This window comes from Perca flavescens, chromosome 23 (genome assembly GCF_004354835.1).
Source record: "Perca flavescens isolate YP-PL-M2 chromosome 23, PFLA_1.0, whole genome shotgun sequence".
NCBI classification, from domain to species: Eukaryota; Metazoa; Chordata; class Actinopteri; order Perciformes; family Percidae; genus Perca; species Perca flavescens.
In genome coordinates, this window is record NC_041353.1 from 26,443,077 (window position 1) to 26,463,608 (window position 20,532).

A 20,532-nucleotide genomic window follows, 5' to 3' on the forward strand; every position below is an offset into this window, starting at 1 on the left:
GAGCTGCTGCAAAGTGAATGCACTCGAGATATCAAAAATGTTGCAGAAGACATTTCTCGGTCAATGACCCAAATTAAGAGTTTGGGTGGGACACCATGTCAAAAGAAGCTCAAAGAGTTCATGAAAGCAATAGAGAGCAAGATCAATACCTTTTTTGCAATGCGCTTGGCCAAAACATGGTTTCATCGTATATTGGAGGATCTGAGGACCCTACTCAACAAGAACTCCAATATTGAAAGCCAGCACTCAATGCAGGAAGCCATAGAGAGCTTTGACGCCTGCTTCAGACAATGGACAGTAAAAACCACAAGTTGGAGATGTGGTTAATGTGATTCCCAAGTTCAAGAACGTGTCCCTCAGTAAGAGGCTGTTATTCACACAGACACTTACGGACATACTCTACAAGGACCTCATCCATGGGATGCCACCCGCGATGATCTCAGAACCAGTGAGAAGGAGGTCATGCAGTAACGCGATTGTTCCTCTTTCACATGCTGACATGTACACTGACATAAAGAGCAAAGTGTGGAATTTCCTGGGACTGATGGGCTGGTGGCTGAACACCCAGATTGACGGCCACGGTGAAAAGGTGTTGAACACCATTTTAAAAACTCAGTCCCTGGCAACCCCACAGTTACCAGAGGTCCACGTCGTCAAGGAGCCCGTGGCAACTGCTGCAGCGTCTCGCTCGGTATGTGAGGAGGGCGAACCTTCACCGGATACAAGGGCACAGGATAAAATTAGGGAAACGTATGTCAAGGTATTCACAGAGAAGCTGGTTTCGCGAATATTAAGGAAAGCAAAAGTGACCGTTGGAAACCCAGAGGCCACCATTAGCCGTCTGTTTGACAGAACGTGGGCCAAAGTCGAGGGTGTAGATTTTGGTACCAGCTGGAAAACCTTTCAAAACCTTGACAAGACCATTCTCCAGGACCTGTATAAGAAGTGGGGCTGTGCAGACCAGGTGCTGCTCTCCATGTATCTAGAGGAACCAGCACTGATCAACTGCATTGCCTCCTTAGTCAAAATTCACCTGATGACACCACCAAAAAGGGTTAGCACCGTCTCCAGGTTCTTCTCGTCTGTGGGCAAAGCCATCTCCAACATCTGCAGATGTAGAACCAGGTTTGGTTGTATTTAAGTGAAACGTAGCGTCTCTGCTACGGTAGGGTTTTCTCCGGGTGCTCCGAGTGTTTCTCCCATATTCAGGAAATATAAAAAAACAACATTAGCAGTAAAGGGCTCCAGTCTTGCCTCGCATCCAGGTTACCGTCTCCTCCACCGGCCCCTGTCCTATAAGGCACAGAGACCAGTGGAGCAGGAGGCCACCTGGATGGGGGGCAGGACCCGAGCTCTCAGGGCCTCCTCAGTGGTCAACAGCGTGAGCTCACAGCTAGAAGGCGAGGGTTCGGTGATCGAGTCTGAGCCTTTCTCAGTTTGTGTCTTGTCTACCTTGGCGGTATGTTTGGGTTTACCCCGGGTACTCCGGTTTCCTCCCACATTCAGTCCATATAACATCAAATAACTGATTCAATAAAATATCAAAATAAAATAAAATTGGCTTATCTCTTTTATAATTTGCTGTTTGAGCAATTTCTCAATATCAGTGTGCACCATTCCACCAAGTCTGTTTTTAACTGTAAGCACCTTTAAATGAAAGTAGTCCAGCAATAAATATATTCCAATAATGCCTCACAAAAAATGTGTGGAAATTAGGATGTCCTGATGTCTAGAAATGATCTTGCACTAAAATTTGAGGAAGAATATTTCACTAACTGAATTGAATGATTCTATGTTACTGATGCTTTCGGCGTCATAAACCAGATGTTTGAGAATATGAAACACATTGGTCGCTGGAATAAACACATTTTAAAGTTAGAAAAAGACTTTATGTACCGTTAGTGCCATCACTTTAAATTTCCAGAAACCAACAGTGAGCCTCTCCTGGACTACTGAAAGAGTCCATACGTGTTTATGCATTCATGTAAACAGACCTGTGAAGTAGTCGAAGCAGTCGTGCTGGAAGACCTCGTACAAGACGCCCAGAAGCTGCCACATCTGGGGGGAGATGGTCTGACAGGTGAGGCCGAACGCCAGCGACAAGATCTCCTCGTAGAACTCTGCAGAAGACGGGAAAGGAGAATATATATATTTTTTTATGTTGTTTTATTTAATTTTTCACGTTTGGAACAAGGTGTGTGAATGGACTGCTTGACCCCCCCCGCTTTGAACCCTGGGTCCTCTGAGTTGCTGCAGGGGGTCCGCCAAATTATTGTCGTCTAAAAATATACATTTACATGAATGCAACATATTAGTGAAGATACATTTTATGTACAATGATTATAGGCTTACTGGCGTATAGCTATGGTAGCCATCCAAAGAGACCAATTCATTGTGCCACATTTTAACATTAAAAGATGATGTATGAATCTATGAATATGTCAACAATTATTATTTTAAAAGCTTAATATTGTATGCACCATAAAAGGTACAGTATGTATAAAGGATTTAGGCCGCCCTACACATTATTGTAGGCCCAGTTTAATATGCAACTCAACTCAAAAGCCTGGAAAGAAGGTTTGGTATATTGGCTATACTGCTCCAAGCTGAAAGTAACAAATGGCAGCAGCGGACATATGCCAAGATATTTCAAGATCTATGACAGAGATTGAAAAATGCAACGCTCAATTACAAAGTGCACAGTTTTATAAAGGAGGCCCCACAGTACAGGCAGATTTAAGATAACGAGAACGCCGACTACTACCCAGAGATGTTCCCAAGTCATTTTTTGGAAGTCCAAGTCAAGTCTCATCTGATCTGTCCTTAACACTGTATTGTTTAATCTTATGAATTCAAAGCATGTCCCGTAGCTACAATCTGTACAGTACAGTACGGGATCAATTACGCATCACAGCTGCATGCAGCTGTTGGCTTACTGCCACTGTTTACCAAGTTATTGAAAACAAAACTAATGAGAAAAGGCACAACTCCGGGAGGACTTGGTGTTGCCATCGCCAATGCATTTTTTGATATTTGAGTGCGTGCACCTAAGGCATAGCACACGCGTTACGTTGCATATTATGGCAAAAGGCAGGGGACATGCAGCTCGTCATACCTTTCCCCAACGTACAGTATATGCGCCAATAAAAGAAAATAGAAATACATGAATAAATTTAGATTTAAAAGCAATAATTACATGAAAACCGTTGACGAGTCTCGAAGCTCAAGTCTTAGTCAAGTCTGAAGTCTTTTGGGTCGAGTCTTAGTCAAGCCTGAAGTCAGCTGTTTGTGCGTCTTAAGTGCGACTCGAGTCCGAGTCTCAGACTCGAGTCCCCATCTCTGCTATTACCAGGTGTAAATGTCATTATTGAGATGATGCATCCATATACAGATCATGTTAACACCAGTGGAAATTGGCCCTTTGATGTAGCAAAGTAAACGTGCTCCCAGATCTCAGCTATTATTGTGGTGACTACAATGTTAGCATGACACAACTAAAAGTAATAAGACCAAAGTTTCAATAAACCAGGTAGAGATATAATCAGATGGAAATACAAATAATTACCATATTTGGACAGATCAAAAGGCAGTTGTACTTTATGTTCATCTTAAGTTGTATTGTTATATTCTGACACTGAAGAGAGAAACCAGGATAAGAACAGTGTTTACTGTCCTCTACGGGTTGAAGATTTCATTGCCAGATCTGTCCCTATGCTACACTCAGCACAGGAGCAACAAACAGCTCAAAGAGTAGATACACACTGGTAGCAGTTGTAGAGGAGTTGTAAAACCTGAGGAAGATCTTAGTGTGGTTATGAAGGCTGTGTTCAGTCTAGGGCTGCATCATATTGAAAAAAAATTACATTGCGATGCGTCACTCGCGTAGGGAAAAGTTCAACACAGTTCAACTCTTGCAGCATGTGTAGAGTTTCACGGGATTGCGCCCGCTTGTCGTGTCAAACCCGCGCCTCCCTAGCTGCCCGCTCGCCTCTCATTGAAAATAAATTCGCCCCTCCGCCCTCGCAGCCACTAGGGGGCCCCCAAGCTGCAAGTATAGCCCGTTCAGCCTCAATATATTTAGGTCTTTAGGTCTTAGTCTTTATTTGTAACCGTTAGCAAGTAGCCTTCTTTGTTCTAAACATTTAAAAATAAACATGTTTGAGGAAAATGCTGCATCTGCTGCATTTATTGTTAACTTTTTTATTATCATTTTCTGTAGGTTTGAATTGCTTGGTCAACCTGAGATGTTTAATTTGAATTTGAGAGAGGTTTTTACAGATTAATGCATCTCCACGGATCATCTTAAAGGTTAGAATCCCCCCCCATCGTAATAGGGGCCCCCCCAAACAGTATCTTGCATAGGGCCCAACAAAAGCTGGGAGGGCCTCACGTCCCATTACAGACCCCGTCGGACTAGCGTTACATCACATACACACGTTGCCCATATGGCCTCCTGTCTTAAAGGGGAAGGGTCGGCAGGTAACATTCATGTAAAAGGAGAACTGGTGAAAGTTTACTTTTCTATCAAGCAGCAAAAAAGTGTAGCGTTAACATCGCACATCCTGTGATGTAGACGATGAAACAAAATATCGTGCGGCTCTAGTTCAGTCCCCCCTCCTCGGGGATTCGTGCAATAAAATAAGTATGAGCCCCGCTGTGCTGGACTGTGCACGTGTATGTGAGTGTGGTATACATTTCCTGAAGTGTAATTTAATCATTTCATTTGTTCATTATGACCCTCTCCTACTGCTGTATCTGCCTCTGCCTGAACACAGCTTTCCGTTCTGCCAGCAGGAGATTATCAGTTAATCCATTCATTGACAAAGTGGGAAGGATGCAATCCTCTGCAAGGCAAACCGCTCCGATTACACCCATACTTTACATGCCTCATTAACTCTCATTTTTTTCTTACATACACAAATTAGAGCATGCACTTTCTGTATACTGGCAGTGTTATGGACCTAGCCGTATTTTGGACTGTACATTGCATATTATTTCTGTGTGCCAAAATAATGTGAGAGTGAGAGCTCTGTTGTCAGATTGGTTCTCTTTCAACAGATTACTCGCTGCAGATTGGCTGATGTTGCTTTGTTTGCATCCCACACTAGTTAGGGGCCTGACAATGAGAAACGGTTTTGGCCATATTGATGACAGAAAGAAATGTTGTTGGTGCCTACAGCTCTACACCGGCAGGTAATGCAAGTAGCGTGACTAGCGCGATTAAACACAAATGATCCCGATATGATAGTGCGATCAAACTTACAAGAATATTAGCTACGCAGCCAGTGTGAATACCCCAATAAAATCTGAGAGGGGCAAAATGTACAAGCAACAGGAACCTGATTTGGAGTGTGCGTGTGTATGGGTGTAAGTGAGTGTGTTCATGTAAAAACACCGGACTGCCCGCTCACACACACCTGCCATACCTATGATGGGCTTCTGCAAGACCAGACCAATCACCTGCAAACAGATCCCCTCCAGCTGCTGAGTGATCTGAGAGGCAGAATGAAAAAATATAGAACGTCAAACATCACACACAATACAGTGACAGCATGTTAAGTATTTTCTGTGATGGCCGTGTGTGTGTGTCTGTGTGACCTCCTTGTGGTCCTCCATTACAGTGAGGATGGTGTCGATGGTGCTGAGGATGCCCAGGGCCATGACGGTCTTGTCCTCGCTCTCCTCGTACTCCTCACTCTGAAGGACCCTGGTGAAAATCTCTGCCTGACACACACAAACACACACACACAGACACACAGACACACACACACTTTATTATGGAACCCACGCAACTTCTAGGCAAGACCCTAGAAGTCAATAGCATTCACATGCTACTATTGGCCAGGTGTCCATGCTTAGGCAAGGTAATTGAATTTTAATCAGGTCCTATCCCCTAACCAGTCGGCTATCCTACCCTTAACTACTCAAGGTCAATGTCTAACCCCAACCAATCGGGCTGCTTCAAAGGGCGGGACTTGCCTAGAAGTTGCGTGGGATCCACAAGAACGCTGATATGGTAACTGAACAGGGAGAGACATCCTGTTCCTGTCACTCGGCCACAACAAGGTAATACGATCAGAAAATGCAAACAATGCATCTTCAAGGCTTTGCCAGACATGAAAATGGTCAGAAATGTGTGTATGTGTTGTGTTCCCACCAGGTTCTGCGTCATGTCCACAGCGATGGCGGCCACCTCCTGGTTGTACTCGCAGATCATCTTCTGAATGACGTTTGTCAGGTCGTCGTTCTCCGTCTCTTTCACCACGTGCAGCAGCTCCTGCATGACGGGCCGGATGTACGGCCTGATGTACAGCTTGGCTACACACACACACACACACACACACACACACACACACACACACACACACACACACACACACACACACACACACACACACACACACACACACACACACACACACACACACACACACACACACACACACACACACACACACACACACACACACACACACACACACACACACACACACACAAAGCAAGCATGTGTGTAAAATCTTCCATCACAGTCATTTTAAAATCATATTATTACACGGCTAGGATTGGTCAATCACAGCATTCTACAGTCTGTTATTACTGTATAACAGACTGTTGCCATGGACAGAGAACTGATCATTATCTCTGGCGGACTTTTTTTAAATATCAGAAATCGTTTTCAAATTAAAAATGTGTGCTCATACAGAGCTCATACTGCTGATCCACAGATCCCAAAGGGAGAGAGAGGGTGGAAGAAACAGCGCTAATGGCTACAGTGCAAACAGAGCATTAGTTAGCACCATGTTAGCTCACTCACCGGTAAGGTTAACCTGTCACAACACAGCTCTGGGTTTTTAGTTGTCTCTCTCTTTTTCTGTTGTTTGTTTGTTTGTTTGTTTGTTTGTTTGTTTGTTTGTTTGTTTGTTTGTTTGTTTGTTTGTTTGTTTGTTTGTTTGTTTGTTTGTTTGTTTGTTTGTTTGTTTGTTTGTTTGTTTGTTTGTTTGTTTGTTTGTTTGTTTGTGTGTGTGTGTGTGTGTGTGTGTGTGTGTCTCTTTTTCAGAGTTCTAATTGGCAACAATGACCAGCATTACATTATCCCTTATATACAGTATAAAAGTCATAACATCGATATATGGCGTGTACTGGCTTGTTTGGTTCTGTACTTACCACACAGACATTAGATTGAAATCATTTGTCTCATCTTACTTTTGGAAAGCAAGAAAACAAGTGTGTTTCCCAAAAATGACTAGCCCTGTGAGTAGGGGTGGGACTCTCGAGGCACCTCCCCATTCGATTCCCATTCAGAGGGCTACGATGCAATGATAAAACGATTATCGATGCATCAAAGTTTTTGATTTCTATACATGATTTAGACATTTGAATGATTGATTCATAATTAAAATACAGTACATAGATGAATTTACTTTAGATGCAGTTGATCAAAGCCACACCCCCACCCTCCACCTTGCCCCCCCTCTCTCCTCCTCAATAGCTACAGACACAGAAATGGCACATCCTAAGGAAAGCTCATTGTGGGACTGGCTCTAGTGGCTGTAATTCTGCACCATTGCTGAATTTCGGGAAAGAGACTTCAGATACAGTATTAGGGGACCACTAAGGTCTATATAAAAGAGACTTCAGATACAGTATTAGGGGACCACTAAGGTCTATATAAAAGAGACTTCAGATACAGTATTAGGGGACCACTAAGGTCTATATAAAAGAGACTTCAGATACAGTATTAGGGGACCACTAAGGTCTATATAAAAGAGACTTCAGATACAGTATTAGGGGACCACTAAGGTCTATATAAAAGAGACTTCAGATACAGTATTAGGGGACCACTAAGGTCTATATAAAAGAGACTTCAGATACAGTATTAGGGGACCACTAAGGCCTATATAAAAGATACTTCAGATACAGTATTAACCACTAAGGTCTATATAAAAGACTTCAGATACAGTATTAGGGGACCACTAAGGTCTATATAAAAGAGACTTCAGATACAGTATTAGGGGACCACTAAGGTCTATATAAAAGAGACTTCAGATACAGTATTAGGGGACCACTAAGGCCTATATAAAAGAGACTTCAGATACAGTATTAGGGGACCACTAAGGTCTATATAAAAGAGACTTCAGATACAGTATTAGGGGACCACTAAGGCCTATATAAAAGAGACTTCAGATACAGTATTAGGGGACCACTAAGGTCTATATAAAAGAGACTTCAGATACAGTATTAGGGGACCACTAAGGTCTATATAAAAGCATCCAAAGAGCACCATGTCACGGGACCTTTAACAGATCAGTCTTCACTGTTTGACAGTTTTTTTAAAGTTCAATAAATGCGACATCTTTCCAAAAGACAATGAGTTATAGAGTTAAAAAATGGTGATTTCAATATTGACAAAAATAAATTGCGATTATGATTTTTTTTTTTTTCAGAATCGAGCAGCCCTACCTTGTTCCTGGTTGCTGACCAGCGTCTGCAGAGCGATGGCAGCTTCCACCTTGACAGGCATCTCTTTGTCGTCGATCAGATCCTGTTTGACCAATTCCACGGCGTTCCTCAGCACCAGCTCGTCGTGGAAACGCAGGGGGCTGAAGCAGTGCAGCACCCAGCACGACTGCCACAATACAGAAGCACAGGTCAATACAACAGCAAGGCACGTTTGAGCTCAGCCCATCCACAGTGTTCTGACCCTTTTTTTTTTATCATTTTGGTACTTCAAGTGAGAGTTTGCGAACTTGTCCGTTAGTGACAGAGGACAAACAATTACAGCTTCAAGATCTTGAAACAGGTTTAATATCCTGTGTGTCTGTCTCCGATGCTATGCACCTGTAACCCCGTCAAGGAAAGGGTTAACAGAAACTTAGTGTTGGCCAATCAGAGGGGATGGTGCCAGACTCCCGCCTTTGGCTTAAGGCTCTGACACACCAACCCGACGGCCGACCTTCGGCAGAAAAGGCAGTCGGACTGATCAGTCTCCCCGAGTTGGTCAAAAAAGTGCCTCGGAACACACCGAAGAGACGCTGACTTGAGCGTACGTTTTGCGCGTGTGCGAGACGTAATACGTCTCCATAACAGCAGGCGGCGCTAATCTGTATTGTCGCCCAAAAAAGTGAAAACCGGCGGCTGATTGGACAAACGCGTCACGTGTGTCTGGCTGCTCCCGAATTTTACAACCGACCATAATGGCAGCTCGTTCAGAATACGATCTCGTATTTTATGAAGATACACGTTTCGTGTTTCTGAAAACATTTTAAGTGAGAAATAGGCCATGCAGTTGCTGAATCTGTCTTCAATCTGACAAAGGTCAGTTTAAAAATTTTTTGTCAGATTTTGAGATGCGTTGAGAGGCTCATCCCGCTCGTCATTTCTGGGTTAGCACTCCACCAATCAGATTGGCCATTGAGTCCGACTGCCTGCCTTCTAATTCAACATGTCAAATTGGCCCAAATGAACACTTTTGCAAGACACTGTATCCGTGTCACATTCTCATTAGGGGCTGAGCCCCCCCCTAAAGGTCTGATCATAGAATCGCCCCTGCTCACGACTCTGTTCAATTACCATTATCCTGTCAACGATTTACATCGATTTGATATCACGACGCATGTCGTTGCCTCACGTCCTCAATATTATTATATTTGCTACACATGGTTTTCATCAACTAATTCAAGCAGTCAGATATGAATGAACTCCCATTTTTATTGTATGTGCTCTTATAAAAAGACCCTTCCTGAATGTAGCGGAGTCTGAACACAGCAGACAACAGACAAAAGGCAGAAACTAAAAAAGCAGCAACCGGAAAATTAACAAGCAACATCAGAAGGCAATAATCAATTATGGTCTGTTACCGCGTCGATGCAGAATCATCCAGGTCAGCATCGCGATGCATCGATGCAATTATTAATTTCACCGCCCCTAATACAAGTGTCCACTGCTGCGGTCAGTGATGCCCCACCACGTTTGCAGTGGTGGAATGTAACTAAGTACATTTAGTCAAGTACTGTACTTACTGTAAGTACAAATTTAAGGTTCTTGTACTTGAGTCTTTACTTTCATGCCACTTTCTACTTCTTCACTACATTTCAGAGGGAAAATTTGTACTTTTTACTCCACTACATTCATCTGACAGCTTTAGTTACTAGCTTTAAAAATTAAGATTTTTGCACACAAAACATGTATATAATGCAATGTTTTATTATAATTAAACTACCCAGTTTGGATCGTTTCCAGTTTCTAAAATGTGAGGATTTTTCTGCGTTGAGTACTTTTACTTTTAATACTTTAAGAACATTTCCCTGATGATACTTTTTTTTGTGTTATACTACTTTTACTTAAGTAAAGGATCTGAATACTTCTTCCACCACTGGTCATTTCATATCTCGATAACAATATATATATATATATATATATATATATATATATATATATATATATATATATATATATATATATATATATATATATATATATATATATATATATATCACGATACAGCATGTTTTCTGCTAATCCAATAAATAAATAAATAAATAAATAGTCTATCTGAACTAACCACATGGTTTGCCTATTTTTCTATACTCCTGTGTTAATTACTTGACAAATAAAAAGTACGGAGTATTTTCTCATTTTATTAAGTTAAGTGCAAAATGCACACAACGTGAAGGATCGTCAAAATGACGTAAACATTTAAAAAAAATGTTCCTACCTCCTGCATAGTATGCCTGTCAGTGATGAAATGGTTATCTGAGAAACCATAATCACTCAGGGTTCTATCTATCTGGGTTTAAAGCATTTTCCCGAAGCACAGGAAACTCTGAGACAAAAAGATTAGCCCTGTGAAGGAGGGGGGGGGGGGGTTCACTCACCCTGGCTCGCAGGTAACCCATAGCAGAATTGAGCAGAGGGAAGACATAGTTTTGCAGCATCAGCTCCATCTGCTCCCTGTACATCCGCTTCTATAGGAAGAGACATAAGTGGGTTTTTTTATGTTTTTATATATATATTTTAGGTCTTTATTCGACAGGAATAAGCTTGGACATGAAAGGATAGATAGAGAGAGAGAGAGAGAGAGAGAGAGAGAGAGAGAGAGAGAGAGAGAGAGAGAGAGAGAGAGAGAGAGAGATGCAGGTTTGGGCCGCAGGTCGGAACCGAACCCGTGGCCACTGCGGTGAGGACTAAGCCTCTGTATATGGGTGCATGCTCTACCAGGTGAGCTTCCCAGGCGCCCATAATACGAGTTTTTGATATAGCACTTTACAGACAAAGTCTTAAAGTGCTTCACAAATAGGACCCATAACAGTAAATAAAATACCAATGGATATAAAAATTAAAAAGAATTAAATACACACATCCCAGCCCAGAGAGGCAGAAAGAGGATTCAAATCATTTTAAACCTTAAAAAGGCTCTATCCGATCAGTTTGACCCAAAAATAAATGAAGTCACACACAGAGGTGTATCTGTGGATGTGTGTACCTTCAGTAAGAGCTCAGCCAGAGCTCCGATGCAGTGCAGTGCCCCGTCCTTCCTGCGGGGGTCAGCGGAGGGGTCCATAAGTATCTGGTGGCAGAATTCCATCATCTGAGGAAGAACCTGCCAAGAAGAAAAACACAAGGTTATACGTAGAAAAGGTTGATGCGGAAATTAAAACTCATTGTCACGGTTGTCATTTGATTCACTGCTTATATAACATACAGGGGTTTTTTCTGCATAGAGGAGTTTTTGGCGTCCCCCAAAAGAGGTTTTAGCCAGCCCCAAAGGAAAATCACCAGCACCAAAATGATAAGTGACTGATGGGAACAAGAATCTTTGAAATGGGTCCAGTATTAAGCGAGATCGCTGCAGTCAGCAGTGGCGAAACAAGCTACAATGTAAGTTAATAGGGTAATTGTCCAGCTTGTATTTACCTTCACAAAAGTGCTCCTTTTGCCACTGACAGACTCAGATTAATATTCTAAGTGTCTGATAACATTATGGAAAGGATTCCTTCAGAGATAGACCTTAAAAACCTCTTTGAGACCTTTCTGTTTAACCAGAAACAGCTCTGAAGTCGTTAGCGCTCAAACCACCAGACTCCATTTAATCAAGCAATACTTTTAGTGTGTAGAGAGCAAACATATTTTCACATGTAAAATCGGAACACTATGTGTGGAAAGACGACCCAAAATGGCTTTTTATAGTTTTATTTTGTTTCTGTCGACTTTGACAGAAGTGTATTTTACGATGCTAAAATTACTGTTTATTTACATGGAGTCTGGTGGGTTTAGCGAACGCTAAGCCTGTCAGTGGTAAAACGAGCACTTTTGTGAAGGTAAATACAAGCTGGACAGCTGCCCTATTAACTCAAATTGTAGCTTGTTTCACCTCTGCCGACTGCAGCAATCTCTCTTAATACTGGACCAATGTCAAAGAGTGTTGTTCCCATCAGTCACTTAGACACAAAACCATAGGAACATAGGGTCCAGGATGAAAAAGGCGGTAGTTACCCTTTAAGAGCAATTTACCAAACGTTGAACAAGCAGAACAAAAAGCACTAATCTCAGTTTTATCTCCAGAGTTAGGCTGTACCGGAGTCTTTTGAATATTAATATTATTTTTTTAACTAGTTTTGTTAATTGGGGCTTTATTTACTCAAGAATAATATGCAATTTGGTTTATCGATATGTCAGAAATAACAGGTAACTGCATAGATTTATTTCAAGGAAGGCAACAGACTCATTTACTGTATGTGTACTGGTCATGCTTACTGCCGTGAGTGGCATTAAAAGTAAAGAACAGCCCTGAGGCACAAGGTAATATCTTTGCTGTGATTTACATGTAAAAATCACACACCCACCAGCAACAACAGCCATCAGACAAACTGTAGTGGAGTAAAAGTATAAAGTCTCATAATATTGATTTACTCATGCAAAGAGCAGGTGCCTAGAAACTGTTAAGAAGTGCCATGGTTGAGGAAATGTACTCAGTTCCTCTGGACTGGTTCTAAAATGCTCCTCCTTACCTCCTTCCTCTTGCGGGCAGCTTTACACAGGACGCTCTGGGCAGCGGTGGCTGGTAGGGCGTGGTCATCATAGAGGTCTGGAACAGAGACAAACACACACTCACTCAGACAAAGATTGGGATCAAACAACATGGCGGAAACCCTTTCTCCACCACTTATTACAATCAAAGATTCTCCATTACTGGTATGAAAGGGTACACACTTCCTGTCTCCTAAATGGGTGTGGCCTCATTTGAAAGTGTAGTGAAAGTTGTGTGGATTGATGAAAAGTTATATTTGTATAATTTATTAAGATTTTCCTTTGCTAACATTAGGTATTTACACAGCTTAAAGACATTTTTAGCATCACAGAGATTGGTTTTGTTATGGCGTTCACCAACGTTAGCTTCCCTGTGCTACCAGATCTGGAGAGTTTGGTCCTGAGACAGAAACAAAGTTAACTTTCTCCTGATGTGTCAAAAAACAAACAGCCATTTTAGTTTCAGATGCTCTGGAGATATGTGGCTTGTGAAGAATGGGTCCAATATTTACTTTGGAGACTATGAGGCGAAAGAATGGCTCATAATTTGTGTTCACGTTCAGTTCTCCCGTTGGAATCGACCCACTCAGGACCTGCCGCTAGTCTCCTAAAGAGGCGTGGCGGTAGCGGAGCCCATGTGACACAGATACAGGAAATGACTCGGAGTCGGGGAGTCTCAGTTCTAAACAGTCTCTGGTACGATGCAATAATGCAGCTTAAAAGATCACAACTACAAAGTGTGGTTCATTAACAATAGCCCACTCATTTCCTGTGTTTTCCAGTGCTCTAATCATTTATTGTACATGATTGTCTAACAACTGCATAGTAATTAAAACAACAGCATTTACAAAATGCTACCAAGACCTTTCTTCTACCAAGACATTTGCTGGCAGATATGGTGTGTTATCTGTTAGCCAACTGACAACCATCAAAAGCAGTATATCCGAGATCTGGCTGACCGAGCTTAGTGTTTGAGTACTCACTGAACTTCATGCGGATGTACTCATAAGGGTCTTCCTGCCAGAGCTTCTCATCCTCATCTTTGTAACACATGAGAGGGAAGATGACCTCCTGGCATATGGTCTGTAAGAGAGGATGGTTCTCATAAGCTCAGGAGGAGAAATACGGTGGCTCAAAACAACAATCAATAAGGAGGAAAGAAATGTAACACTAGTGATAGAGAAAACTTTGCATCCCTCTGAAGCCCACCTTTCAGGAACTGTGGGCAGAGTGTTGAAATTATGAAATGACTTGTCTGATCAGGTCTGGTTCTTTAGTACATAAAAGAACAACTTTTAATTAACACTTAATTATACCTTTTGTTTTATTGGGATGGCATGGTGGCTCAGTGGTTAGCACTTTGCTTGGGTTTGACTCCTATACATATGTGCCTATGATAGACATGTGACCTCTCCAGGCTCTAACCCATAGACTGTATGACTGACTGTAATATTGGACTAAGCTCCTGGACCTGAAACTTTAAGCTGCATTCTATCTAATTTCCAGCAGGGGGCGACTCCACTGGCTCCAAAAAGAAGTCTGTTTCTATAGAAGCCTATGAGAAAATGAGCCTACTTCGAACTTGATTTATTATCTCTGTAAACATTTTCATGAAGAGTTTATGGTCTCAATCGCTAATTTCAAGTCTCTTTAATACAGCATGATGGTCATTTTGTAAATTATGGTCCAATTTATTTTATTACATTGAAATTAAATTAAAAACGATAAAGCAGGGGATGCTTTAGGGACGTGGCTACACACCGACCTGCCAATCAGGACAGAGGCTTAGCAATGCTAACCATGCTAACAATGTGTACATTACAACAGTTTTCATCTTAAACTTTGACCATCTCACTGTGCGTTTCAACATTTGATCGTCTAAAAATGTCTTGTTCAATGTTATGACAACCAAGCTACTGTAGCTAGCTACTGCTGCTAGTGTTAGCTGGTTACTTAATGGAAAAAATTGTCAATTTTCTGTGTACATGGTCGGCGTTTACCCGCCAATAAATGCTGAATAACTCGCTTCAGAATGGTTAAAAATCGGCGACTTTTACCTTTGCGCCAGCAGAAGTGGAACGTCCTGGATATAGACTAGTTGGCAGTTGATGAGTGAGTCTGTCTGTTAGCTCCGCCTACTCTCTCTGGCAAACCAACCAGCGCTGTGTGACAAAAACTGTGCGCTGCCTGTGATTTTTCCCGAGAATGTCGCCCCAGACACCCAGTTCATAATACTGCTAATGCAAGGGCCTCATTCGTCGATAGATAGTGACTTGACAGACTTAATTATTAGGTCTGGTCTGATCAGGTTTTGGACTAAGAATCAAAGATCTAGCCAGAACAGACTGCAGAGCTATACTGTATATCTCTTTATGTGGCAGCAACTAAAAAAACCATGGAAAAAACCATGGAAAATCTAAAATGAATGCGGATACTTAGATGCAAAAGGTTAATTTATTATATGTATCCAGCTAATGTTAAAGCCATCTACACACTCCCTCTGCATCAAACTCCTCCATGACTGTCCTACCTGCATATGTGGCTTCATCTGTTTCCAGGTCAGTGAGTGGGACAGGCCCTGGTTGAGGTAGTTGAGACACTGCTGCAGGACGCGAGGAGTTACATACTGCTTCTGTCGGTGCTGGTCCAACACCTTCAGCAGGACCTGGACAGACAACACATCACACACAGAGACAACAGTCAAACCAAAACCGTCAGCAGTGTTGTGCCTGAATGCGTTCATTGAACGTTCATGAACTCGTTCATATTTTGGGCGAACGTGAACAGAGAGTACCGTATTACTGCCTGATGAACGTTACGGTGAACTTGTTCATTCTGGTGTCTGTGAACGGCACGCTCTCTCAGTTTAACTTCGTTCAATAGGGTGCCAGATTTCTATAGAGCCTTCCAGGCCTTCATATGTAGCGGAAAAAACACCCAATCTGGCAACACCAGCCACGAGGGTCACACCGCCGCATGAGTCATCAAAACAAAAAGCAGCATGGCGGCGACGAAGCAGCAAGGAGCTAATACATCCTCCTCTTTCCTTTCTCTTAATACATCCATGGCAAGGAGGCGTCGTATGATCATTTAAACGAGTTTTATTACAAGGTCGGTGAGGATGGGAAAAATCTTACATTTCTGTGCAAACTTTGTCACATTGTTTCAGTCCCATCCACAGCAAACCTGAAACGGCACTTTGAACTGATTGGATATGAAGATGAAATCTGATGCATACTTTCAGTGTTAAAACTGTTGCTGTCTGTGGTTCTATATGGGCTGTGGCAATACTTTTGAAAAATAATAGCTTGCAGCAACATATGGAAAAAACAAACTATGAACTAGTTCATTTTTGGAACGGTGACCTTAGTTCAAAATTTTGAAGTATGAAATATGAACTGAACTAGTTCATTTTAAAATTTGTGAACTGAACTTTGAACTAGTCCATGTAGAAAGAGAACTTTCCCAACACTAATTGTCAGAGCCTTAGCTACAAGTAAACAGGATAATCTAAACCAGGGATCAGCAACCTATGGCACACAGGCCAGCTTGGGCATGCAAAGCCATTTTCAGTGGCACATGAGAAAGCAAATAGTATACTACAAGACTGACATATGTCACTACTATGTTAAATATATCCTCAGTGCAGGCCCATGATTACAAATTGCTAAGCTACAACTCTATTGTTAGAAACAAGGTCAAACTTCTAATAATAATGTGATCGGTGTATACATTGAAATTAAATTGCATGTGCATAAAAAAAAAGCCACTGGCACACCGTTCATCTTCATCTTTGTAAGTTGACACATTACAGAAAAGGTTGCATGTTCCCTGATCTAAACCAACATCTTCAAGTCTCAGTGACCCATGCTTACCTGCTGTATGCCCATTGCATATGTCTTCAGGAAAAAGTCTGCAAACTCGTAGTACTCCTTTGTCACATTGCCAGGGCTTCCATAGCTGTAATTCAGACCAGAAGCATGTGAATGGTGGGTACTGTCCCTCTGCTAACTACAAATATCTGCTTTGTGTGTGGCAACAGCTCTGGACTCACCGTTCAAACAGTCGGGTGATGATGCGTAACGCCCACTTCTTACACTTCCACCATGCCAGCTCAGGACGGTCGTCCTCATCAACCTCCAACGTCTCCTGAAACACACACACTCTCTTTTTGGTAGGGCTGGATATTGTTCAAAAAGTTTTAATACCGGTACCAATAACAATACTGTGACTTCGATACCTGTTCCTAAACAATATTTTTCAATGCCAATTTCATAAAACGGAAAGAAATTACAACATTAATGCTGCCGGCAGCAGCAACAACAACAACAACAACTACAGCAGAAGCCAATAGGCAAGTGTTATTTACATAAACTTCTGGTGTACTTACAAACTTTCCAATCCATCGTTTTATGAGTGCATAACCTATTTGTACTAGTGTAGAAGTTTGGTATCATTTCGGGCATTATTAGTGGGGTCATTTACGAGATACATCGCTGGATACATTAGCCCCTGCGCTAATAAGCTATTCAGCTGATAACACTACTCTACGCTAACTCTCCCAATGTTCGACCCAGGTGAAAAAAGCTTCTGGGGGGTGTTTGGCTCGAGGTCATGGTGCAAAGGACCCTATGGCCAAATTACTCCGAACCATCACTTTAAGTCCAGGATCGGTTTTCTATTCCGCAACAGGGCCTCCTTCACTCACGCTGCATTTCAGTGATGTTATTTACAGAACTGCCTCAAACTCTCTCCTGAAAACACTGGATGTTCTCTATCACAGTGCCATACGTTTTTGTCTGTTCGGTGTGTTCCGTGCCGTCATCCGTCCGAGGGGCCGTCGTCCTTCATTTTGGCCGATTTGACATGTATAATTGGCGGGGTGGGCACTGCCGGCAGTCGGACTCAAATGACCCATCTGATTGGTAGCGTGCTAACCCGGAAACGGGGAGCGGAATGAGTGTGACTAGAATCTTTTAAGCTGACCTTTGTTGATCTGAAATGAAGACAGATTCAGCAACTGCATGGCCTATTTCTCACTTAAAATGTTTTCAGAAACACGTTTCGGTGAACTATTTTAGTACAATATGAGATTGTATTCTGAACAAGACGCCATGACAGTAGGTCTTTGAATTTCCAGAGAAACAAGACCCACGTGGTTCGCGTTCGTCCAATCAGCTGCCAGTTTTCATTTTTGGGCAACGATAAAGATTAGCACCGCCTGCTGTTATGGAGTTGTATTACGTCTAGTCGCTTTGGTGTGTTCCAAAGCACTTTTTTGAACAATTTAGGGAGACTGATCAACCCAACTGCCTTTTCTGCCAACATTTGGCCGTTGGCTCTGTGTATCTGGGCCTTAACTCACTGGTACCAACTCAAGTCTCGCCGTACCTAAGCTCACTGGTCAAAATAGCCCTACCCACCTCCGCTCAAGTAGTTACATCTCCTTGGTCACCCCAAAAGCACACACCTCCTTTGGCCGCCACTCCTTCCAGTTCTCAGCTGCAAATGACTGGAATGAGCTACAAAAAACCCTGAAGCTCAAATTAACTACCACTAACTACCTTTAAAGCACGTCTGACCAAGCTCCTGTGCGATCACGGCATGTGATCATCGTTCATGTATTATTTTTTACTTTGCATATATCCATTTACACGCTTTTGCACCTCGCACTTGCATGCAAAACTGCATTTCTCCCCACCACTGCTGCAACACCTTGTTGTCACACAATCTTTTTCGCACATCTACTACTCATTTCTACACCTAGTTCGCTATTCAGACCACAACCTGCACTAACTATATATTGACTCTTTACTACAGTTCAGCATTTAAATATTTCTGTCTATTCATATATATTGTGCTACCATTGTTCAACATCACTACCTAGTCAACACTGTTATTCATGTTTCTACCTCACTACCTAGACAAATATTTGCACTAACTGTATATTGCCTCTTTATTATATTCAGCATTTTGACAAAAGGTGTTATTACTGATCCACATCACTAACTTGACTACATCTTGCACTAACTGTATATTGACTTCACTACTTCTCAGCATTCATATAGACTATCTATTTATATATACTGCGTTATAACGGATCACTGGATCCACTTCACTATCCTGCCCACAGTTTAATTTTGCACTAACTGTATTCTGACTCTTTACTACATCTCAGCAATGTTGTGGATTGTCTATTTCATGTATATTATGTTATCACCATACCACTTTTGCATATCCATCGACTTACTTACACCTCACTTTGTGCCGGCTTGAACTGCCTACTTAATCTGTACCTTTGTAGCCTATTGTATTTTGTTTTCTTGTACTATGTTGAATGTGAAACTATATGTTGTTTATTATCACAAGTTATATTATTATTGCATATTTTATTTATCACAAGTTATATTATTATTGCATATTTTCCTCATATCGTGCAGCCCTAATAACTACCCTGAAATTGTGTCAGATGCCGCATAGTGTCGCAATATTTTTATCTTTTAGTCTAATCCAGGGGTGGCCAACCAGTTCAGCATAAAGAGCCACAATAAAACACGCACCATAGCAAAAAGCCACACAACACATGCACGTCCATATTACAACAGCAACAGTGACTTCCAGATCTAATGAAAGTCATAATACATAGCAGTTTTCATAGGTTTTTTTTCTTACTTAGATTGACTCAGTGGGAAACCTGACAGTCTTTGTTATCCACAATCCTTTTTAGGTCTGGTTGTACTCGGTTGTGGCCACTCTTTCACTCATTTGTCAATAGAGGGGCTTTCAAACAATCAGCAGTAAAAGGGTTAATGAGGAAGGTGATCTGTGGCTGCTCTTTTTCCTCAGGTTGCAGTCTGCAACCTGAGGAAATCTGTCCATAAAAAAACTCTGCTGCATTATTTTTTATTTTAAAATAATTGGCAAATGCATCATTCAAATGCTTTTTTTGTTATTTTATAACTTATCTGAAATGTTTCAAAAAGTAAAAAAATAAATAAAATATCCACCAATAACACAGCCCCCAGCCACACAGTAAGAGCCTCAAAGGAGCAGGCAAAGAGCCGCATACGGCTCAAGAGCCACAGGTTCGCCACCCCTGGTCTAATCTGTTTAATTTGTAAATTGATTTTTCTTTCTAAATTATCTCATAATGTTATGTTGTCATTGTTTTAACCTTAGTTTGACTAGTTTATAACTGAGCATTATTACAGTATGGTATTAATACTTTTACTTCAATAAAGGATCTGTATAGTTCTTCCACCACGTTATATCATAAAACCTTCTCCTTATTTTACAAAGCTGACGTATCTCGTCAAAAAAAAAAAAAGACTTCTCATTATAATTTGATGAGTTGCTATGTTGTTGGAGAAACTTAACTTGTCTATGGTCCGGGGGAGATGTAGGGGTGATGGTGGTGGTGGACTGCCGTAACTTGGCACTGAATATTTTAGGTTATTCAGTTAGCTACATACATAGTACATAGGCATATAGCCTCATCAGAGCACC

At 41.7% G+C, this 20,532-nt stretch overlaps 1 protein-coding gene across 3 annotated transcripts in view; it reads right to left on the minus strand.

Annotated features, from left to right (window-relative positions):
- ipo8 (importin 8) overlaps positions 1-20,532 on the minus strand; it is a 47,044-nt gene that overhangs the window by 16,948 nt on the left and 9,564 nt on the right. For 2 of the 3 annotated variants that reach the window (XM_028570376.1, XM_028570378.1), the window contains 12 exons: positions 17,081-17,175; positions 16,902-16,986; positions 15,557-15,691; positions 14,010-14,109; positions 13,008-13,084; positions 11,483-11,599; positions 10,875-10,964; positions 8,461-8,626; positions 6,158-6,318; positions 5,599-5,724; positions 5,418-5,493; positions 1,995-2,120 (listed from right to left, as the gene is read on the minus strand). In XM_028570376.1, the coding sequence (XP_028426177.1) occupies positions 1,995-2,120; positions 5,418-5,493; positions 5,599-5,724; positions 6,158-6,318; positions 8,461-8,626; positions 10,875-10,964; positions 11,483-11,599; positions 13,008-13,084; positions 14,010-14,109; positions 15,557-15,691; positions 16,902-16,986; positions 17,081-17,175 (1,354 nt within the window). The remainder of the gene's footprint in view (positions 1-1,994; positions 2,121-5,417; positions 5,494-5,598; positions 5,725-6,157; positions 6,319-8,460; positions 8,627-10,874; positions 10,965-11,482; positions 11,600-13,007; positions 13,085-14,009; positions 14,110-15,556; positions 15,692-16,901; positions 16,987-17,080; positions 17,176-20,532) is intronic. The other variant, XM_028570377.1, reaches the window with a different exon arrangement.